This window comes from Melozone crissalis, unplaced genomic scaffold (assembly GCF_028551555.1).
Source record: "Melozone crissalis strain CALT ecotype California unplaced genomic scaffold, PUWL_Pcris_2 ptg000006l_1, whole genome shotgun sequence".
Lineage (NCBI taxonomy): Eukaryota > Metazoa > Chordata > Aves > Passeriformes > Passerellidae > Melozone > Melozone crissalis.
The window spans coordinates 26,274,661-26,299,457 of NW_026535784.1; the positions used below are offsets into that span (position 1 = coordinate 26,274,661).

General features: G+C 36.0%; 1 protein-coding gene across 9 annotated transcripts in view; it reads left to right on the top strand.

Moving 5' to 3' along the window:
* SORBS2 (sorbin and SH3 domain containing 2) overlaps window positions 1-24,797 on the top strand; it is a 144,991-nt gene that overhangs the window by 103,893 nt on the left and 16,301 nt on the right. For 5 of the 9 annotated variants that reach the window (XM_054295667.1, XM_054295668.1, XM_054295669.1 and 2 more), the window contains 8 exons: window positions 10,933-10,985; window positions 11,633-11,820; window positions 14,059-15,618; window positions 18,287-18,378; window positions 20,774-20,820; window positions 22,008-22,122; window positions 22,222-22,350; window positions 24,080-24,283. In XM_054295667.1, coding sequence (XP_054151642.1) covers window positions 10,933-10,985; window positions 11,633-11,820; window positions 14,059-15,618; window positions 18,287-18,378; window positions 20,774-20,820; window positions 22,008-22,122; window positions 22,222-22,350; window positions 24,080-24,283 — 2,388 coding nt within the window. The remainder of the gene's footprint in view (window positions 1-10,932; window positions 10,986-11,632; window positions 11,821-14,058; window positions 15,619-18,286; window positions 18,379-20,773; window positions 20,821-22,007; window positions 22,123-22,221; window positions 22,351-24,079; window positions 24,284-24,797) is intronic. The other 4 variants (XM_054295670.1, XM_054295674.1, XM_054295675.1 and 1 more) reach the window with 1 other exon arrangement.

Genomic DNA, 24,797 nt, shown 5'->3' on the forward strand with positions numbered 1-24,797 from the left:
AGTAAAACTTAACTTCTTAAAGGATGATCAGCAAAGCAAGTCAAAAGCTCTTTTCATTGTGTGTAGGAAAAGCTGACCTCTGAAAATAATGCACTGGTTCCAAATTCAGATGAAAACTCCAAATTCTCAAACATGTCAGTACTGCATGAATTAAATCTTCCATCTTAATAATCTCAAAAGATTTGATTTCTAATGTCTGAAATTTTTTTGATGATACTGAAGGAAAGTAGTAATAAAAATGTGGAATATAAATTAAATGTGGAATATTAATATTGCAAAAGACAGACATTTATAGTGTCTGAACTAGAAAGTCATACTTTATTAGTTTTGTATAAACCAAAGAAATCAAAGGGAGTTTTTCTAACACTCGAAATCTCCAATTTTTTAATTAAATAATTTCCATGTCTACAAGATTGTCATTTTGATGGCAAAGTAATCTGTTAAAAATATAAAGTATTTACAGCTGCCTTGTATCATAATCTGTCAAGTCTGACAAATCAGACTTGAGAGATTAGCATTCCCTTTATTGGTGTAGGTAGCAGATTGGAATTTAGTTCTGATTAATGGGGAGATGAGAACACAGCAAGAATAAAAGAAATTGAGATTCAGTGTGAAGCTAACATTTAGTGGGGAATACTGTGAAGCAGATCCTCACTGACAAAAAGAAAATCTGCATTAATCAAAACAATGTGAGAAATAATAAACTAAAACATTGACCTAGTAAGAAACATGAAATGGATAGATTGGTACAGGATCACTAATTGTTATAGATGCAGAAGGATGAGTGTAGTTTCAAACTGCTGTATTGTGTAGTAGCCTCTTCCATGAAACAGGAAATTAGTGTGGTTTCTTCCATAATTTGAATTTGTAAGAGTATAAAACATCAGCATAAAGGAGAGGTTTGGGATGAGTACTTTGAGATTGCAGTAAAAGTTTGTGATTAAGGCATTCAATAGTGTTACCAGACATGGTGATACAGCTCCTTTTTTTCCTATTTCAAGAAGCCACTGATAGGGTGATACAAAAGTTTTTTTGATGTGTGTTTCTATCTCCAGTGTCTGCAATTCAGCTAAATATTCCTCTTTTTCTCCAATATCATCCAAACAATGGACTTGTTTCCTAAAATGAATATTTACTTTCCATTAATAAGTAAATGGCAATGTGACAACTTAATCTTACTCATGTGTAAATTAAATTTTTTTTTTTACTAGTTTCTGCCTTGTATATATGAGAAGCAATTCCTCCATACATGTACATATATCTATTTCTGCAGTAGAGTTGTAAGGAAAAATCTCAGTGTTGATGTAAAAAAGACCTCATAAAACTCGTATATGCAATGCCTCTATTTTCATTAGTTATTTTACTCAAAGCATAAAAGTATACATGTGCTATTCAAATAAAACTGTTGGGTTAAATTTTAGTTCTAGATTTTTTAATCTCTGTTCAACAAACAGATTTTCTACTGAGTTTATATGCAAGAAGAATTCATTATTAGAATCAATTTTTCTAAATTACTGTTTTGTCAAATACCAGAAATAGACTGGGCTTGTTCCATGATGTACATCTGTTGGTTTTTGTTTGGTTTGGTTTTTAGTGTAGTGAAAAATTGGAAATTTTCTTTAGAGCATGCATATTTGGTTGCTTTTGACATCTCAGTCTGGTTATCTGAATATTCTGCTTGGTATGCTTAATATGGCATTATAAAATATTTCTTCTCATAAAGAAATAGACTAAGTCCATCTGGTATTAGACTTGGAGTTACCACAGCTATTTAAAAGTAGTCCAAAATGCAAAAAAAAAAAAAAAAAAGTGAAAGAAAATTCTTTAGAGATAATAAAGTGCCAAAGCCAAATTTACAACAGGCATCTCAGCCTTCTGTTCCAGACAGGCTTCAGTTTGGTGTCTGAACTTGCAAATGCAAAATACTGATCTACATGTAAGAGCCATTTAACTCATGAGTTTAAATGCAGTTTTGATTATTACCTGTGGATGTCCATCTGTGTATCAAACCAAGAACAGGCAAAGCTACATGTAATACTAGAGATGTAATTTTGCTCATTGTCCATGTTCTATACTTGAGAATGCTGATTCAGTGTTGTGTTGACCATCTGGTGCAAAAGGCAAAAGGAATGAAGTTACTTAGGGGTCTTCAGTAGTATATTTTCAATGAATAATCAAAATATTACTAAATTACTAGATGAAGGATAGATTGTAAGAATATTATTTGACTAGCAAATCATAAAAAGGGATTTCCCTTTATTGCTTTTACTTTCTATTCCAGTAGTTTGGGAGATACTTTGTGAGACTAAGCCAAGTGCAGCTTCTAAGTCAAAATGATTAATTAATTTTAAGTCTCTTAGAAAGGGAGATAATAGAAAAAGCTCTGTCAGCACAACTGAACCCAAAAGCCCAACAAAATCAATTGCCTCTGTATTGATCTTGGTAGAACAGGGATTGCAGTCGTCTCCAGAACTGCCAGCAGCAGGGAATTTGCAGACTTTAGTGCTCAGTTTCTTTTTGTTTGCTGCCCTCTGCGGTTGAAGCTGTAAATTAAAGTGGACTTGGCTGCATGGAGTTAGCTTTACATACTTTTGAACAGCCTCATTTTATTTGCTACCCAAGAAGAAATTAAAACTTAGAAACTAAATAAAATACATGATTTCTAGCTTCTTCTTTACCAGCTGAAACACAAGGGCTCTTAAACTTACAGCTAATTACAGGAGTGTCTGAAGTTGAAAAGGGAGGCAACTCCCATTCTCATTTTCATCTCCTTGGCTGGTTTAGGGGAGCCCAGTTGATCTGTCAGTGTGTTCTGCCTCCCTGCAAGGAGGGACATGGTTCCATCACTGAGTAGGGATGGGGCTGCTGCTCTTCAGGGCACCTTGAGGCTCACAGAGTAATGTCAGTAGGCCAGGACCTCTAGGACCAAAAATTCCACAATTCCAACCCTATATACATTTTAAATTATTTATTTGTTTGTTTTGTGTAAATACGCCCATCTGTTGATATCAACATTTCTCTGAAAATTAATTTTTTTATAGAATTCAAAGGTAAAAACATGCAGTATTTCAACATACAATGACTGAGTTTGGAGAAAGGATGGAAAATAATTGTTTAGTAATGTCTTCTCAGATTATTCAGGTGCAATTTGTGGATTTTTTTTTTAAGGTAAGCAAAAAAATCTCTAAATATGGCAAGCATTTCCTGTAATTCCTCTATATCAAGTTGATATACAGCAAAGCTATCTTCTGCATTTTGCATCTGTCATTTTTTGCCCTCATGCCTTCTTATCTCTGTAGAAGAGAATCCTGTGGTTTTTTCTTAAATTAGTCCTAGTCTCTATTAAATTCACACATTTTAGTAGTCAGTTCATGAAACTAATCTCAGTAGTGTTTCTCTACGAAAGACTTGGGTGTCTATAGTTGAGTTCAAGCTGTACTGCTGAGGTACAGCTGTGGATGGTGGAAATATAAGGGCAAAACTCCAGAGGAGCTTCATTTCCTAACCCTTCTGTGGAGCACAGCAGGTTTTTCATCAGTGACATTTACTTCCCTCTGCATTCACAGGAATACTACTTCCCTTACTTGAAAGGGCATTGTGAAGAGAAGTGTATAAAACAACAGCTGGGGTCCAGGTATTGCATGAACAGCTCACAGATACGTGAGCACCAAGGTAGTTCTGAAGGATTGTTGACCTTTCAATAGAGCAGAGTTGGCAGGCTGTCCCAGTAACACCAAAAGCAGCAAGAAAAGTGCTGTAAGATGTTTATTACCTGAAATGGTCAAAAGCACAGTGTTATCTTTTGCAGAAAACAGAAACAGCTCTGTGTGATTGCTCCAGTCTACTGGAGACAGTTCAACTTGAGGAAAAAGTGTTACATACTTGATCACCAGTGTCATTCTTTATGCAGGACCCTGTCTTCTTTGATGATTGCTTTCTAGGGCACACCATAATTAGTGTCTAGGTTCTGATAATTACAGTTATGGAGAAGCAAATTTTAAATTCAGAAATGTCTTTAACAAGAGGATTTCTCTGTTTCAGAGATATTTAAGCCAACAGTTGACTGTAATTCTGTGCTGCATGAAAGCCTACATCAGATGCTACAAAGAAACTGAAGCTATTTAGAAAGTAATTAATGCAGCCAAGTTTACAGTTGATTAGATATCCCATTGAGAGCTGCACTGTTTTGCACCGTCATGTTTTCATGCTGCTTGAATAAATCTGTCAATTATTCTTCTGTTCACTGAAGAATTTCCTTAATGCTATCTTCAATTGCTTTATCCCTTGGTTGTGAGAATTTTCAGATGAAAACAATGAATTCCACTGTTGAAAAAAATGCTTCATTATGTCAACAAGGCTATGCTAGATAAAGCATTTCTCAGTACTGCTAAAACAAATATTAATGGAATGCATAAATTTTTGTTCCTTATCTTTTGACCATAGGATTTAAAATATATCAGTTCCTTTTCATAGGCCTATGTGGCTTTTTAACATAGTGATGCTTGCATGATACATATTCCTTATCTCTGCTCAGTGCTTGCTTCAAGACATCAAGATTCAGAATTAACATGCTTTGTGAGAAGACAAAGAATGACCAAAAGCAATACAGATAAAGTTGTGTCTTTATTGCTGATCTGATGGGCAATTTCCTGCCTATGCTGGAGAAGACAATAATTTAAACCATCTTCCTAACAAGCAATCTTTAGCAGCATTAAATGTAATTAACTAATGCAGTGATGTTAAAGAAAAGGTCAAAGAGCCCTCTTAGCTTTAAGAGTGTAATTTTAAAATGTTTAACACCTTCCAGTCCTTGGAAGAACATCAACAAAAAGTATTAAAGCTACCAGTGAATGACAGCTCTTGAACACGAATATCCTCTATCTTAAATACCATCTTCATTCTTTGATTTTATTCCATTTCTTTCCCCATATTTGTTCTATGTCTGTGTGTTTGTTGTTTAAGTGACATAGCATTTCTAGCACTTTGCTCAGTGTGTGCCTTTTCCTTCCCTTTTCCTTCACAACTGCTCCAGACTGATCGCATAACCCCAGATGACATAGATTTAGAAAACGAACCCTGGTATAAATTCTTTTCAGAGCTGGAGTTTGGACGTCCGGTAAGTGAGGACAGAATATTGATATTTCCACTTTAGGAAAAAACTGTTTAGAATGAGGAATTTAAATTACCAAGTTCACCAAGTATAAGCCAGTAAAATTAATATAAGGGGTTTTTTTGGAGGAAAGGCAGTAAAGTCCCATAAATTTAAGTATTTTTTTCAAATAGACTCTTAAATTGCTAGAGTAGTTTTAGTAATAGCTTTAATAAGGAGTATGTATTAGATAAATAGTAGTGTGTAAGTATTTAATAACAAGACAAATTCCATTATAAACAGGGATGTTTGCTGGTTTCTCTCAACTTTTTGCATTTGGCTGGATTATTTTTGAACAATCTTCTACGACAGAAAAATATGACAGTTTGCATTAAGGAAACTAAGTTGCAGATCATATCTTTTACTTAAAGGACCAGATCTAAATTTAAATGTATGAAGCCAGAAACAAATATCTTACAGCAGGAACTACTGAGAATTTTTTTCCTTTTCTTCATCTCTTATATGTATAGATGCAGAATATGTATTTTTTACCTGAACACAGAGATATGGGTTTGCTCTGTTTTCAAGCTGGACACCTGTTTGAATGGACAGACTTCAGTTCTGCTCCAATTTTCACAGAAAGCCATTACCCAAAACAAGGGCTTTGGCAAAGAGGTGCTGGTTTAGACCTGCTGCCAGCACTTAAGTCTAAAATTATAAACCTGAATGGTTCCATCTGGCCAAAACATGTAAAAAATCAGAAATATCTCAAATTTTCACTTTCAATTTCCTTAGCACTTGCAGTTCTTCTGCAAATGCCATAGGCTTAGTTGTATCTAAGCACCTAAGGCTGCTTGTATATTTTTTACAATGGTAAAACAGTAACACTGTCCTTGAGGCAAGACTGAGAACTAGATTTCACTTCCTCCCTGCACAACGCCTTAACAACTGGGTTGGAGATGCACCTGCTCTTGCTTTTGCACACTCCCCCTCTGGCTCCACAGAGCTCCAATTCTTTCCTGTACACTCTAACATCTTTAGGAAAAAGGATAGCAAATATCTTCATCCCAGAAGAGTGCCTCAGAGGATAGTTGCAATATCCAGACAGGCAGAAAATTAAAAGTTAAAATTCCCTTAGAAAAAGGGGGAAAGTAAACCTAAGCACTCCCTCAGTCTTTTTAAGCATTCTCATAGATCCCCAAGATCCTCCCTGAGATTTTTTGAGTTTAAAAAGCAGAAGCCACAGGCCACAGACAGGAAATCTAAAGACATGAGCTTGAGAGTATTAGGATTTAAAATATCCCCATTCTTTTCATTCCCTGTCAGCCAACAGTTCTCTGGAGGCCTATCGGGATTTTAATTAGTGACATGCCAGCTACATGAGGAGCCTGAGCACAGACACAGGGCCTTGGAGGACACCCTGGAACCAGGCACCTTAGTCCCTTTCTGTAGCTAGCCATAAGCCAAAATCAAAACTCCCTGCTGCTTCAGGGAGAGCAGAAGAGAAAGCAAATGATATACACTCTTTAAAAACCTTAATGTTTTAATCATAGCATTTTAAAAATTACCCATTGAATATCCTGTGAAAATTTAAAAAAATAATAAAGGTAAATATATCTGGGTTTAATTTCTTGTGCAGTGGTCTGTGCAGTTATCACATTGTCATGGATTACTTTTTATCTCCCTTATCCTGGCATTCAAGTGGTATTATCATTTCTCCCTCTAAGTGGGCAGAAACAGTACAGATAAATTCTTCTGATTAACCATATCTGAACAATATTTTACTGATAACAATAAATTTAAGATAAAATATATTGAAATTCCTCCAACAGAGCATAACTGTGATGCTTTAGACCTTTCTCTTTCAGTGTTAAAACTTGCTGGTATTTATTCAACCATTCCAGTTGTAAATTTTACCACCTAAAGTTACTAACATTTTATTAAGATATTTTAAAAATAACACATTTATCCTTCCATTCTACCCGTGTGTGTCACTCTTTGTATCTGACGCTGTCAACACTTAATTTCTAACTGTGTCACCTTTTCCACATGTTTTATTCCTTGCTGCCATTGATCCTCCTTCATTTCATCTCTACACTTCTGCTTTTATGATGCAGCCACCTAAAAAGCTTTTGGACTATGTTCAAGACAGTTCTTCTGGTGTTTCCAATGAGGTAAATGAATGGTTCTTTTTCAGATGATTCTCTTGGGAAGAAGGGTTGGAATGCTCACCATTTATATCTTGCTTTGTTAAAATTTAGTTGTTTCCTTCTGATAGCTATGAAACATTTCTAATTCACAATCATTGTATCCTTGTCTTCATATCTTTCCAGATCACTAGTGCATTTGGATGTTGATCTTATTATCCTAGGAACTGTGAGTCCTTATACCCAAAACTTCTCAGAGATTAACACCCAGAATTACACAACACTCCATACGTCTCTAACTCTGATAAATTCCCACTTTTCAGAGTTGGGCAAGTGCATTGCACAATTAATCCATCAGCTCAGTTTATTTTTTTATTAAAATATCTGACTGCAAATTCTATGTGTCAAGTGAAAGCCTTTGTGGCTAAGCTGTCATTTCTCCAATTAAGTATTTATGACTAAGGTTGCTCATCAGGTAAAACAGCAATTAATAGTACTTTTGTAATTTATAACTCAGGATTGACAGTTGCTGTCAGTACTCCAAATAAAATTAATCAAGATCAGGTAGTGAGTTGACATTGCCCTACTCTGAGTGGGAGAGACTCAGGCTTTCATTCCTTCTCCACTCCCTCCCCGTTTTTACAGCATTAGGGCAAAAGTCAGCAAATCCTCTACTGGCAACTTTGCTTCATATGGTGGCTTTACTTCATCCATATTTGTGATTCACTCTCATCTTCTGTAGTTTCTCCAAAAGTTAAACTCAAATTGTGGTCTTAAATTGTTAATTGTTTGCAGTTTACTCTCATTTGATTTTAAGCTCTCTATAGATCTAGAAAAAGCTCATAGTTTTGAAATTTGGGCCCAGTTCTCTGAAAGAAAAAGCTTCTAGGCCTTTTCTAATTCCTGTTGGTTTTCAATGTATCAAGGAAGATAATTTGAAAGCCCTAACATGACTTTGAAATATTCCCATGTTCAGTAGGTCTGGGTAAAATGGCTATTAAGTATCACTGGTTTTCTCTTGGATTAATTTACAAAGTCCTCTCTTTAATTTTGAAATTTTAGTGATCTTTAAATATGCTAAATCATGTTCAAAAATGACAGCAACTTAATACTTCTCCAGAGGAGGAGACTATTCAAAATAACTTGATAAAGTATTATTAACCATCATGCAAACAAGCCTATTTGTTATTTTCCTTTTACTTTTGACTACTTTCCCTAGCTCCATTTTTAATCAGCATTAAAGCCTCGATGCATGAAAACAGCTAAAATACTGGGTTAATTCTAAATACATATATCATTTTTTTAGTAAAACCTAATCAAAGTATTCAAAAAAGATTTGGAGTTGTCATCTCCAGTATTTAATTTTTTTTCAAGTTGCCTTTATTCATATAGAGCAGTGTTGAATATTGTGGAAAATGGCTAATTATTTTTGGAGATGGGAGAGATGTGTTCAGTTGGGCCATCTAAATGTGGGTCAATAAACACCCAAGAGCTAATAGGACAGCTGCAAACAGTAAAACAAGTAGTAAAAAACAACCACACACAGTATTTACTTTCACCTTTCCTCTATATGTCACATCAATGAAGCTCTTCCTGTGGAGAGAACGTATAAACTCCACATAATCTATAAAATAATATATGCCTGTAGTAGAAATTAGTGTTGTAGAATAGGCAAAGTACAGGATCTGTCACAGAGAAAAAACTTCAAAGCCAGCATCAAATAAAGGATAAAAGGCAAGTTGCATTCAAGGTGGTAAAGGAATCTTAAAGGATGTAAAGTGAAAGCCAGTAACCCAGCAGTCAGTTTTGGCATGATAGGCACTTCCAGCCATCTGTGTATAGCCTGGGGAATGCTGTGGATAAGGAAGTTCCCTCTGGTGGGATTTCAATTGTGTGATCCCATAGCCTTCCACAGGAGACACTGAGGATCTGCTCCACCCTTGGGAGTGACATCGTGGTCTGTACAGGCACGGAGCCACTACAGGTGGTGGGAGGCAAGCACTGCCTCAGGGCCATTTGGCCACTGTCCCCTCTGATGTGGTCAGGGGTAGCAAGTGGAGGTGGTTGGCATCTGCACCAAAGAATTCACAATGACAATTTGTCTGCAGCGTTTGCACCACCTTGTGCAACATTTCTGAGAGATCACCTGTGGTCCTGAGTTTCCTTCCTGGCTGCTTCCAGACCGTGGCAGTGACTGGTCAAGAGAAGGAAGATGGCTGTGGCCAGTTTTGAAATGAGACTGGGGTGTTTTCCCGGACAGGCTGAATTTGTGTTTTATGGGTAGCGCAGGGAAGCACACAGACCTGAGGCCTTTGCTTCCTGTGGTTATACTGGCTGCTGGTGTGAGCAACACTGTGTCTGCCTTCTATGGTTTTATTGCAGATAGACCTCATAGTATTGATATATATCTTAAAATCATTGCATTTGGAGAGTGATGGGACATTAGTCACAAAGTACTTATAAGCCTTCAGAGAGTGTAAAGAAAAACTTGAAAATATGAACTATGTGAAAATAGCTCAAGTTTTAGATAACATTTGTTTCCTATTGTGTCATGTTTGTGTGGCTCTCCCAACCCCATAGTCCTAAAAAATCTGTTCCCAAATATTCTAAGACTATTCTAAGACTCTATTCTAAGACTGGTGACTTCTCTACCTAAGTGTCAGTTAACAGATCTGGGTGAAGTTCTGTTCATGAACTTGCAAATCAAATCACTGGGGAAAAAAAATCCAACAAAAGAAAGGACTTGTACAGCCCATGATTGCCCTTACTTCAGCAGTCCTTCAGGATGAAGATTTTTCCATGCAGGGAAAAAGCCAAAAAGGCTCTCTATAAAGGGAAAAAATATTTCCTGCACCTTAGAAACCTGTATGATAGTTCTATTTCTAGTCCATTGAGTTATGGAAAGCTGAAGTGACAAGGCAGGAACTTGAAAGAAGTTCAGTTCTTGAACCTGACTGCTTTATATCCGTGAAGAAATACTTCAGAAACCAAGCAGTTCGTTCTAGATTCATACCTGGGTACCAGAACTGTAATATTACTTAATTCTGACTAAAGGCTAATGGTTGATTTAAAATCAGTAGTCATTTAAGGCTGACTTTGTATTAATAATGTAATTATGGAAGTTCCATGTCCCAGTAGCTGCATCTGTAACTCCATAAGCAATGACTAATTTTCTGTGATGAGAACTGTTCTTACCAGGATTATAAGGTATATGAGGCCAGTTGTGCACCGCAAACGTCATGGGATTGACAAAAGCTTCTGGTTATTACTGATTGTAGGATTTTGGTGAGTAACTGAGAGATGAAGAGAAGCTTTGCAGACCTCACATGTACATAAAAGAATAATTTTCAGATTTTTCTGTTTTTACAGTAAAGATTTGTTTCAGCTGTTCTGTGTCTGGTTTTGTAAAGTATATAGAAAAGCATGATTAGGGATCATTATGTAACAGTGCTTTAAGGGAAAAAAATTACTGAAGTAGAATAGGTAATGAAATCTAGCAATGCTTTTTAAAAGCTGCATAATTTATTCTCATGAAATGCTGCTGTGTCTATGATGGATTGCTCAGAATGTTAACTATCATAGGCTGCTGTTATAGGATTTGCCATTGAGAAACAAGGAGTCATCAAATATGATAAACAAAAATTGTCACTCTTTCTTCAAATACAAACATAACAATCCATGTGTTTGTTTTCACAGGCTTCCTTATATCATCACTATTCAACAGACAGAGGCCTGGACAGGCCCTCCAGGTAAGAAGCACTATCTATACTTCAGCAGACACATATTATCCAGCCTGAGGGTCTTCTTTGGGACCTGACACCCACAGATTTTTTGAAGAGTCAGATTTTAACATTCACCTTGTGAGCTACTGGCAAATTAGATGCTTGGAGTGTTAATTTTGATACTGATGTGTAGATTTTATTTTAGTTTTATAAGGACTTAGTGTTTGCATTTAAATTAATCACACTGTGTTCTGGGTCTTTCCACTAACATCCCTGAGCTTCTCTTTCAGCAGCAGTAATTTATTCTTTACCCTTACTGCCTGCAGTGTATTCAGTGCTGTTTCCCTAAGCATGATACCTTGACTGTTGTCAGTATCTATCTTTTTCATATCTTAGCACCTAAACTGTAGTTCCAAAAAATAGTCTAACATACCTTGATGCATTTATTTCAAAGGAAATGGCATAGTGACGTTGTGTACAGCTTTAAAACAATCAGGTTAACAACAAATTAATCTTTTCACTGGGAAATAGGCTGTAAGATATGTGAGACCAGTGCTTCTTCCCTTTATGTGTTTTTCATCTATAAACCAATATTATAATTACGACCTTACTTCTTAAATTCCTGAATTCTGATCTCAGAGTCAGACTGCTACTGATCCTGCTTTTTTCTGTAGTTCTGCAAGTACTGCGAGTGACTACAGAAAGCGAAGGAAGTCAGAGCCCGCTGTGAGTCACCAGAGGGCACACAGTGACCAGAACGCCAACAGACCTAACCTGGGCCGTACAGACACACAGGGCTCATGTTCCACCCTTAGGAAGCCTTTAACTAGCTCATCTCCTTCTTCTCCATCACGAGCTAAAGGTAAGAGGAGGCCATGTTAGCTGGCAGAACACTGCTGCTGATGTGTTGTACTGTGTGTGGGTAGCAGCTGCCTTCTGCGGCTCAGTGCGTGTCCCCAGGGGATGTGATGTGAAGCAGCAGCTTTGAGCCTTTCCTGAAAGGCTGACTTCTTTATTCTTACAGGTGTAATTTTAAGTTGGAAAGCTGGATTTGTAACAAGGATTTTCCAGTTTCATGTCTGCTTCTTCTGACAAAAGAGAATTGACTAAAAGAAGACTATGAATTCTTCCACAATACATAAACACTATTATTTTAATTAACTCTACTACTCTCTTACTAGATTATTGTGATTTTAAAGCTAGTTTTATTATATTGAGAAAATAAATTGAGACAAATTACCTGTAAGATTAAAGATGTATGTCCAGGATAGTAGACCTTTTAAATCCATAGGTGATGTCTTAGTAGTCAGTTATCAGGACCTAATGTAATCAAGAAAATATCCATTGTTATCAGGACGTGATTTAATCAAGAAAGCATCCATAGTCTGATTTCTTACTTTTTAAATCCTTAGAAGTATTTAGTAGAGCTGAAGCAATCTAATTAGCTTATTTTTGGCAAGTAACTCACCATCCTATTACTGTTTTCCATATCTCTCCAGGAAAGAGATCACAGAATCAGTTCTTCATTTGTGTTTTTGGAGATTTGGATGGGTTTTTCTAGAAAACAAAAAAGCTTCCAGTAAAACATAAAATGGAAGTAATATATAGAATAATACTGAATATAATATGTCTCCATCTATTTTTTTATTATTCTCTTAATTGCTCTGTTTTGTAGCTATACTAATCAGTAAACTTTGTAACAGTAAATTCACAGTGAAAAGAACATAATATCCAGACTGCAACAGATAAGAAAAGCAGTGAGGAACATTGAGAGTGAGGTGATTGAAAAGCAAATGTATTTTAAACATTTAAAACATTAAAGTGTTACAGCAGTAATTTTAAAAGTGGAATAACACACCCATTTGGCTTAGCAGGCCAGGCAGTAAAAAGTTAATAGATTCTACTTGCCTGCATGTGCCTTTGACTCGGCCACCAATAGCAAGCACTAAGCATGACTTCAACACTTCCTGTGTTTGAAAATCCTTCCATTAAGAATATCTTCCACAGCCAATTACGTCTCAGAAGGTGACACCATTCTCTCCCAGCATTATGACCCCTGTAGAATTTTAATTTTTCTTGAAATTAACCAATTTGTTAAAGGAGCACATTATAAACTGTTTGATCACCATGAATTTTGAACTCAAGTGTTTCAGTGACAGATCTAGATTCCATTATTTTTAGAAAGCAGACTGAGCTGTTTGAAGCATCTTCCTGAACTGAATGTTGCCACTTGAGACTATTTTTGAAAGTTCAGTACAATTATGAAAGACCACCATTCCAGATTTGTCTTGTAGTGTCTTCTAAATCTACCATGCACATAAAAATATGTCTTAAAGCTTGAAAAATCAGGCTTTTTGTTATGGAAGTCAATCTAAGCGTTATTTTTACTTCTACATTGTGGTTAGGCTCAGTAAACTGTTACACCTTCCTTTACACTTGCATAACACTTCCTGAGCTGCCTTCTTCTGCCCTGCATAAGCTGTACAAAACACTGCTCCCTTCAGTGCTGCCACACAGGGAAGGCGTAGGCTACCTGTGAATAACATGGAGAAATTTCCTACTTGATCTGATTCGAAGATTCATCTTTATTTTAACTATCTTAGAATATATGGATGCTGTGAACTCTGGGCAATTATACAGGTTAAAAATCATAAACAACTTTTTCAGAATGCTCCATTGGAAAAGTCAGTATTACCCTTACGTCTAGATTTGTTGTGTGGTTTCATCTTTAAATACTTTGCAGCTTTTATTTTCTGTTGACCTGCTTAAAAATCCCAATTAATCCCCAATTAATGCCTGGTTTCTTATGTTGCTTTGATGGCAGCGGTTGTAGAGGAGATAACATCTCTATAATTAATGAGGAATTCTTTTTGTTGTTCAGATTATCATGAGTGCATTTTAGGAGCTGGAAAATAACTTAATAATTAACTCTGCAGTCCTAGTCTGTAACAAACTATGTACAGACCTAAGCTGATAAATGCACTAATTACTATCTCTTTTCTAGTCTTTCTAATACTTACTGATGCTAATTCCAACTTTCTGAATCTTTTAATTTCTGGCAATGTCTCTTTTTTATCATGCTGCTCTATGGATTATAAAGGTGGGGATATTAGCAAAGTATATCCATCCCTTTTAAGTTACTCAGTGCACAACCACAACACCTCAAATGAATTAGATTACTGTAGCACTTACAGACAACATTTAGCTGTTCCAAATGATTCAAGAAGGGCAACCAGCTACAAGAATGGCTGGCAAATGACTCGCCAAAATGCAGAAGTCTGGAGTAGCACAGAGGAAGCTGCTTCTCCAAAGAGGAAATCCCGTAGCTGTGATGACCTGTTGACAGATGATCACGATAGCTATCCCGATGCACAGGCCAAGGCCGAAAGCATGGGCTCTCTGTTATGTGAGGAGGACTCCAAAGAAATTTGCTCAATGAACTGGAACTCCCCATATGCTGAGGGCCGTGGTAGTGGTAGGTCAAGAATTCGTCACAGATCTGCGCACGATGCTCCAGGTTTCCTGAAGATGTACAAAAAGATGCACCGCATCAATCGCAAGGACTTGATGAATTCTGAGGTGATTTGTTCTGTCAAGTCCAGAATACTGCAATATGAAAAAGAACAGCACAAAGGTATTCTTCAAGGCTGGAGAGAGTCATCTACTGAGGAGGTGCCCAGAGACATGGTGCCAACCAGAATATCTGAATTTGAAAAGTTAATTCAGAAGTCGAAATCAATGCCGAACCTTGGTGATGACATGTTGTCAACAGTTACATTAGAGCCTCCTAAAAATGGCTTGTGTCCAAAGAGGCGGTTTTCTATCGAATCCCTGCTGGAAGAAGAAACTCCAGTCAGACATCCCACTCAGGTACAACGGAGCTACAAGTCTAAAACCCTGGTGCCAATTCATATTGAAGTGACCAGTGATGAGCCACAACGATCACATATAGATTTTTCAGACAGCGATCAAGATGGAGTGGTTTCTGATCTCAGTGACTTTATCCAGATAGAGGGTTCATCCTTTTGTAGTGAAAGTGACTTTGATCACTTTTCCTTCACTTCATCTGAAAGCTTTTATGGATCAGGCCATCACCACCACCACCATCACCACCACCACAGGCATCTCATCAGCTCCTGCAAAGGGCGATGCCCAGCATCCTACACCCGCTTCACCACCATGCTAAAACATGAAAGGGCTAAGCAAGAAACCACTGAAGATCCAAGGAGACAGGAAGCAGAATCCGGCCTGTCTAAGATAGCATTCCTCGTCAGTCCAGTGCCTTTCCGGAGGAAAAAAAGTGCAGCTCCTAAAAAACAAACTGAAAAGAAAAAATGCAAGTCATCTGTGTTTGAAGCACTAGATTCTGCACTTAAAGACATCTGTGACCAAATCAAAGCTGAAAAAAGGCGGGGAAGCTTGCCCGACAACAGTATATTACACAGACTTATTACTGAGCTGCTTCCAGACATTCCAGAAAGGAATTCATCTCTTAAAGCTCTGAAAAAGAGTCCCACGCACCAGCCTTTTCATCCACTGCCTCAAGATGGTGCTATCCATTGTCCACTGTACCAGAATGATTGTGGAAGATTACCTCTTAGTGCCTCTTTTCCAGACATGGATGCAACTAACAACAATGATAGTGCACTGTGTTTCCAAGGTGGATTTACTTTCTTCCTCTATCCTTGTGATTGACTTATCCAACCTTACTCCCTGTGTTTCCCACCCTTTCTCATTCCACTTTGTGTTGTCTATAAGAAGCTTTCATCCCACAAAATTCTTAGTGAAGGACATCATTTTCACCTAGGTGTTGAGGATAGATAAATTTGCTGTCTATTCACAAAATACAGTAACCAGGCCAACTGAAGTAGCAGTGCATTTCAACTAATTGAAACTAAATTAGTTCTATAAATTATAATGATGTTATTAAGCAGTGAATTCATGCATCATAAGATGCTGGTCAAACTGAAACCAATATGCAGATAATCATGTCTTTATCACTAAGAAAAAAAGAATGCGAATCTAAAATATGTTGTGCTATATAATTTTATTAAATGTAAGTGATAAAAATGCTGTTAATGCTGCCAGTATCATAGAAAGGCGGTTCTGTTTTCTTATGAATCCACTACTTTGTGTTATTTTTTGTGAATAGATATTAAGGTCATTTTAGGAAGTTTCCACTGTTCAAACAATTTCCAATTTCTGTGGCAGCAAAACTAATTCTTTCCATAGAATTTCAAAATAAATTTTGAGAAATTTCCTATCTTCTTAGAAGGGAATTTCTCAATAATCAAAACAAGAATGAAATTTTCAGGGTACCTATGACCAATCTGGTTTTAAAGTTGCTGCTTTGAGTTGTTTGTTGCTCTGCCTCTTTTTTTGATTTTTCTTTTATTTTAATTTAAAAAATAAAAAAGTAGTTAAAATATATTCTTGAAATCCCAAATGGATGTAAGAGAGAATGTCTTTAATATAGAAATTATGCAATATTTGATCAGACTCATCTTATCCTTATTCTCACATATTTTTGTGTAACTTTTGCAAGTAGCACAATAATAAATATGTATTTCAAGAAAAATCAGAATTGAACCTATTACCATCTTTTCTTAACTAGTTGTAACAGGCATATTTAGAATAGAAAATTTGGTTAAAAAACAGCTATAAAATGCAGTTCAGAATTTAATTAATCATACTCGATCATAATTAGCCCTGGCACACAGTATTACATGATGAGACTCAAGTTGTTGAAAAATGTGTTTTTCACATACTGTAGTTGCTAAATGAGAATTTTCCAGTCTGTGAAAATAAGGAAATCCATAGTGTAAAGTAAATGTGGATTTCTATTAGCTTTTTTAGTTATGAAGGAGCCTGGTATGAGGAAAGCAATACCCTCTGTCAACATTAATATCCCTAAAGTAGCATGGAGAATGAGTAAAGCAGAATATTCCATTAGTTTCCATCAGCACCAGTCATGGCTGAGCTCTACTTCTAATTAAGTTTTCGTGTTTTGCTGGATGTGTGTGCATCTCCTACAGCCACACAGAGACCTGAAAGTCACAGCAGATGACTGAAAGCTACCAGTGTTGACTGCATAAGGAGCTGTGGAGAAAAGGAGGAGAATTTTTTGTCCTAAAGCTTCTGCATCTTCACTCCTTTCCAAATCCTTCTCTTACTGCTAGAAATTTAAGAAAAAAAATAGATGTGTTTGGAGTCATTCATTGTATCTTTAGGTTTATGCAGTAGGTGTACATCCTCATTCAGGAACTCATGCCATATCAAAAAAGCTGTCCAGAACTAGGGCTGTGATATACTTATTGGGAATGACATGCTTACAACCAATGGCATAAATAATAAAATTATCTCCTCACCTCCATTGTATTTATCAATACCCTCAAGTTTTTGTGGCTTAGCCAACAACCAATTAGAATGGATGAGATGCTTTCAGTTCTTTTCTTTGTTCCACTTGCATTTCTTTAGAAATGTATGAGCTTGGTAACAACAGATTATGGGAATGAAGTCAAAGGAAGACAAATATAAATCATGTTTCCACTAGAAAGTACCACTGTGGTAGTAGGAAACTAAAACAGTGCTTCTAGAAGTTAAGAGGCAGTTCATTAAATAGTTCTATTTTCATTTCACATTTGCAACTTGCAGAGCTATAGAGTGTATAAGATTTTGATTTTATCCTTATCAAAACATGAGAAAATATTCACCATCCTGTAATAAACACTGGAAAACTGTGCTTTAGAAAAGTCTGCCACATAGATTGGTGACTAATATAATTTGTATTCCATCTCTTAAAACAGAATTGTTTTTATGAAGTAACATCCTTTTAAATTTCCTTGTGCTGCCTAACATGTGCCCCTGGTAAAGTAGAAATGCATCTTAGGAGGAAACAATGTTTCTTCACATTTTTCTCCTTGAAGCATGCTTGAATCATGTGTTGTGCATGTAATTATGTGTTTACATTGCTGGCATTCCAAACAATGTCCTGCAGCCTGATGGAGTCTGGGTACTGCTGTCATGTCGTCCACTTGGCCCAGCAGGGGAGCATCCCTTTTCACAGTGAGGCATAAATACATTCTCTTGATCCTCAGTCATAGAGTTCCCTCTGCTCTGGATCAGAGGACAGCCTTAGCCTTTGCTTAAAGTTAGTAATTTTTTTTTTCCTTTAAAGGTGCTCTTAACCATCATACCACGTGCTTTTCTTGCTATTAAATATGAAATAATAGATTTCAATATCTTTTCACCCCCCTCAATCAAAGCAAGCAGCATTACAGATTTGAATGGTTTTGTTTATCATAGTTTCACATAATTTCTGTTTTCAGTAGACCAGGAGTCTCCTGGAAGCTATTCTTCTGCTTTCACTGATGTGGGACGATGTACTCCAAGGGAGAGAAGAGGAACTACAGACAAAGAGGTAGTGAAACAAAAATAAATAACACAGCAACATCCATATGGAAAATTGGTAACATATTTGAGACAAGATTTGTCTTGGTTTTAAGACTATATAATGATGCAGATCAAAGGATCAGCATCTTCCTTTTTCATTAAGGAGATTGGTACTTCAAGAAGTTAAAATAATATCAGACTTTGTAAAATAAGCTGTATTCTTCTGTTCATTATTAAATATAAATGGACATAAATTCCCTAGTTATTGATCAGCTCTGTCAAAACTGATTGGAGTGTGTGTTTGGAATAGAGAAAAATAACAGATTTGACTGGGGAAAGGGAGTTCAGAAACCCAAAGAATTACACAAAGAAACTACCTTGGTAGTTTCAAAACTGATACAAAACATCTATATTTCACTGTTATTTTTGTTTGGAAAGCAAACCACTGCTGTTAGTGGATTAGACAAACCCAGTTATCCTAAGAGGAGTCTCTAACATCTGTAGCAGTTGGTGATTATAGTTATGTACTGATTGCTTGTAGTAATGTTTTGGAAGAGTAAATGGAAGCAGGCCACCAGAAAATGGAAGTGTACCACCTTTAAAGTAACACAAAGCATCACTGAAAAGTACATATTGAAAAATAAAGTATATTATTTTGTATCTTAAGAATGCTTATAGTTCTAGAACTATAAATGCTCTCCAAACAACATAAAAGATTACTATATTTTAATTGCTAATAGATAAGATTTTGGTCTGGGCTATACACCGTGATAAATGGTGGTATGGTTAGAACTGAATTCAGAACCATTTATACCCCACTGACTTGCTTATATTTCGGCAATTTGATTAAAATTCTGCTTTTCTTAAAAAAAAAAAAAAGATTTCTCATTACAAAATACAATCTAAAAATGTTCCATGGGCATATTATTCCATAGGAGTTCCATAGGAGTCATATTATATGTTTCTTTTAAAGAATCCTGTGACATGGAAAACCATCTTTCAATTTGAAAATACATAAAATACTTAAATTACAAGACATTTTTAAGATCATTTTAAAAGGTTTAAAAATGTTAAAGAGAAAAGGCATCTCTATTTCCAGTATGTTTTGTACATTTCAAAGTATTTTGTATTTAAATAGCTCCACTGTTCTTTTTATGTCCAGTTTTTCTCTTATTTGCTTTAATAGTTACAATACCAGCTGTACCAAAATCAGGAAAGACTGCATAGGGCTTAGCTACAGTTTATATGAATCATATGTTGATATGAATATCCCCTCCTGTCTAAGAGACTGTTTTTAATAAGAACAAGGAACAGAAAAATGCTTTTAAATTTAGGCTATCTTATTTGAAGGAGATCTGTAATGGAAAATTGTATTAGTATGGCAAAATTCAAATTGACAGGATCCTTATAATAACTTCAGGGACTTTTTATTATAGTGAAGACAATTCTGTATGTGTGCTAGATTTGCTAGTCTTAAAATGACAAGAAGAGAGAGAACCAATTCAAGAACACCTGGCCTGGAATAAAGCTAAAATGTAAAATTTACAAGTGTCCCTTTTTATTCCTGTCATAAAAAGATGTGCACCTTCACATCATGACAAATAGTATCTCTCAGAATAGCATAATCACCTCATTCTAGTCACTAGGACATCCTAGAGAGGCATTTATTAGAATGGGGTGATCTTATCTGTGCAAGTACTTGCAGAGCAAGGCTAAATCACTTCAACAAATGCCCTCATGTGGTTCTGCTTTTCACTTCCTGAGAAGTATCTGGTGCTGGCTACTTGTCAGATGCAGACAGTCCTATTGAGCTTCCATGAACTTGGTGACAGAACTTGATAAATGTATGAAAGAAATGTTATCATGTGATTGTCTGTGATAGCAAGAGAGCTGCATAGATGACTCAGATCACCTCCAGTCCTGTGCTTTCTTAAAACTATTAATGTAATTATCGAAATTAAAAATATTCCAACCATTTCCAGCTGTCAGAGGATATGTATATATATAAATATATATATAAAAGTCATGCTTCATTGCAATTGAAATTAGCCTACAGATAACAAGTTTACATTAAAGGCACCTAAAATGCTACAGAATATTAAGTATGTGTATTTATGTTGTACCTAGTTGCCTACAAGTCACATTGACATAGTTAACTTTTTTATTTACTTTGGTACTTCTCTTAAACATCAAGTTGCACAGTAGTCTGCATTAAAATTTAGCTATTTCTGGTTTTAGAACACTAAGTCCCAAACACCTAACTGCCTTAAAAAAAAGACGTATATTTTATCACCTGTTTTTTCAAGAACCACTGTAAAGCTCATCCTTTTTTTTTTGGATCTTGGTCACCTTTTCAAAATTGAAACACATTTATCATATAGTAATACTACCTGAATGTATTAATCACTTCACCTGTTTTTCAGAAACTGCCAGCTAGAGCTGTATATGACTTTAAAGCTCAGACTTCTAAGTAAGTACTAGACTTTTGTTCATTCAAGAATTCATAATTCAAGCAAACTCTTTCTACCACTTAAGTGGTGTTCAAGCCAGTTTCAACAGTGAGTGCCATGGGCATGAGGACCCCGCTTGTTGTCACAGTAGTCCCTGCACTTGCAAACTGTGTGAGAAGTTACTTTGTAATAAAATTATCTTAAATTATTATATTCTCCATTGTATCTGTTTGAACACATGAAAAGCTGTGCATCTTAAGCCTTCTAGAGCACAGGTTGTGAAGGCTCTTTGTTTGCTGTGAATTACATTTAGGTGACAGAGGGTAAATTGCTTAAACTACTGTAACAGATAATGAGTTTATCAAAAGTCTGTATAATGCTTCAGCCTCTTCCTGTCTGTCTTAACATACACAGGCTTTCTGCAGGATATGACATGCCACATACCAACACAAAAAGCAGTGGTCCATAACAAAAGAATGGGAACGACTGATTTAAGACATGAGACAGTCAAAGTAGAATATCTAAAATTCATTTCTGCTGTTGTTCCAATGATTCAAGACATTTAAACAATCTTTAGATATGACCAAACATTGACACTAGAATTAAATTAGCTGTGTCAGGACAAAACTCACAACTGAAATTGCCAGAGCGGCACATTAGCTCTTGAAAAACCAAATGGATGATACAGCAAAATCTCCCAAGCCAGGATCTGAAAATATTCTTAATGATGTTTAAAAGTCCCTTTTTTGGTATCCAACATTTAACGACTCACCATCTCTGATATTGAGAAATGGTGAGAACATAATTCTGTATCCTTCATGCTTCTGAATAGCTGTTATGAAAGAAAAAAAGTGTAGAGCAGAAGCACACCAAGCTTTATGCTGCAGAAAGGTAGTGATAAGCCATGATCATCATACTTGCATGCACACATCATACTAAGTTCTCTGGTGGTAACTAGCAATGCTTCTTTGGAATGACAATGTAAGACAGGCCTTTGTAACTTTTGGATGGGATTCATAAATTCAAGTAATTTGATTTTATATGTTATGATCAACTGATAAATGTACCACAGCTGTGACACTTTTTCTTCAAATGTTTAGTTGTTACATTCTGTTTCAGTTCCAAACTGTAAAGATCTCAGGAACCATGCAGGGAGAAGAGTTAAATGTAAAGCTATAAACATCTGATATAAATAAATTTGTTACAGAGAGCTGTCCTTTAAGAAAGGAGATACTGTCTATATCCTCAGGAAAATTGATCAAAACTGGTATGAGGGTGAGCACCATGGAAGAGTTGGAATATTCCCAATTTCTTATGTTGAGGTTTGTTCTTTGTTTTAATTCTTTTAAATAATTTGGGTAATAGGCATTACCACAAAGCACATGAGAATGATGAAAATCTGGTTTTTTCTTTTTCCTTAGAAACTTTCTCCCCCAGAAAAAGCACAGCCTGCCAGGCCACCTCCCCCTGCACAGATTGGAGAGATTGGAGAAGCTGTTGCCAAATATAATTTCAGTGCAGACACAAATGTGGAGTTATCACTTAGAAAGGTACAGTTGAGAACTATCTTCCATCAAAATAGCATTATAATGTCTCCTGCTACACAGAATCAATATATAGGTAAATACTGCTCTTTGTGCACTCTGCATTCTAGATTTGCAATGCACAAAGCAATGCCGTGGTGGAAAATAGCTTGTTGCCTTGCAGTCTGTCTCAGCTACCTGCAAATACTGTAAATGTGTTTTGCCTTTAATTTGGACTGTGGCAGAGTAGCATATGCAATCAACTGCTAACTGCCCAGCTAAATTTTGAGTTTTCACTTCAATTATCTATTCCTTTTTTAAATTATTCCTGGCTGTCACAATTATTAAAGTAAGGATTTTGATGCAGAATAAATAGAAAATTACACAAGATAAAAGATACCAAAAAAAGCCTCAGAGATATTTTTCTGAATGTAAGTATTTTATTTAACACCAGCTCTTTGTTTTTAATGTTCTATTATCTTTCCTGTGCATATCCTGTTGACTATACTGAATTGCACATGAACAAAATAACTGTTTAATTTCTGAAGTTTGTTAGACATTGGAATATTAATACTGTAGAGAATCTTTATTATTGCAGACATTAAATACTTAGTTGTAAGCAGTGGTTACTTCTCATCCACTGGGAAGTTCTGCCCCTTACTTTTTTTTTTTTCTTTTAAGAATTAGAGTTCATAGAAGCTTTTCAGTGGTTTGTTTTTCTTTTAAGCAAAAAAGTAAGGATAGAGATGTTTGTTGGTGACCTACAGCCTAATCCAGCACTACTGGAAAGAATGGATTTTTTTTATTAATTTGATATTTGTAAAAGTCAGAGAGGTCTAAAAAACCCCAGGAAGAGGAATTTAGAGAAGTTAGAGGTTGGGGGTAATTGGGTGTCTTATTTCTTTCTAAAATTAGCTTTTGTGTTTATTGAGGTGATCATAATCTTAATGGCCCAATTTTGGTTTGTTTGGAAAGTTGATTTGCATTGGTTTTCCTTTGTTCCATCTCACTAAGGACAACTGTAGTGAACTCCACACATCAACTACAGAAACAAAACTGAAGAAACCCAAAAGAATGCAAAAGTAATAGGCAAGGATTTGTTTCAGAAAGACGTGGTGAAAAAAACATCATGTAAAGCAAAGAAGGGTCTAGCACATCAAGTACAATGTTTGAATATAAGGTTGATGTTTCCCATTTCAATTTCTACAGTTCCTAAGAACAGTGAGGTTCTGCCCATTTTTCATAGGAAAAAACACTTATTTCTCTCATATTTTCAACAGACTGACACATTTTATTTTTCTACCTTCACTTACTCGAATTTTACTGATAACAAAGCACTTGCACAGATTTCAGTGTTGAACTTTTATCACTCTTGAGAAAAAATGGGCATATCAGTCAATGCATACTATGGTTGGGGCATTAGCTAGTGGTTTGGCCAACAATTAAAACAGGTTATGTTCCAAAGTAAAGTGTTAATGTTAATCTCCCAAGCAAAAGGAAAGACTAGATAAGATTCCCCTCCGATAAAAGAACAGCATTTATAGTCTATGCCTAACCCCTCAGTTTACTGGAATGATAGTTTTATATATGGCTGTTATCAATGGCAGGAAAAAATGGGAAAATGGAGATGATGCTCAAGACTGATGGGAAGCAGCACTTTAGGGAAGATAATATTATGTGTTAAAATAATAGTTGTTATGTACAAAATTAACTTTCAATGTATGTGCTAATAACTCATTTTCATAATGCATTTCAGGGAGACAGAGTAATTCTTCTTAAGCGAGTTGATCAAAACTGGTATGAAGGTAAAATACCAGGAACCAACAAACAAGGCATCTTCCCTGTCTCCTATGTAGAAGTCATCAAAAAGAATCCATCAAAAGGTGTAGATGACTATCCTGACCCTCCAATTCCCCAAAGCTATTCTAGTGACAGAATACATCATTTAAGTTCAACTAAGGTAAGGATTTTCTGATGTTAGCTGCCACCCCTAGAGTGGGTTTAGGAGGACTCGTAATATTTTGTTAACATTATATATAACTTAGGATTAAGTACACAACATTTTCTTTCTTGCACAGGTAAAACTGCATTACTATGTTGTTAGTAAATAATTTTTAATAGACAAGAGTGTCTCATATTCTGCCAGGATTTATGCTCTTTTCTTAATTGACTATTACATTATTTTTAGTAGAGACAGGTGAAATTTGGGCAGAAAAGTCAAGTCAACAGAGAAAAATTTATTTGGGAATCTTAGCAAGAATTTGAGCACTAAGGGTATGTCTAGCAGATTTCTAATAGTACAATGTGAAGGCATTCCCATAACACAGCTGTCCTAAAAGCCTACGGTTCCATAAGCATGCAGGACACAGCTTGCCAAGACCAGTTCTGTACCTTTAAAGCAAAGGAGAACAGCCAGTGATTCTGTACCAAAACCGTCCTCCTTTTGCCATTCACAGTCTATGAGGAGGCTAGAA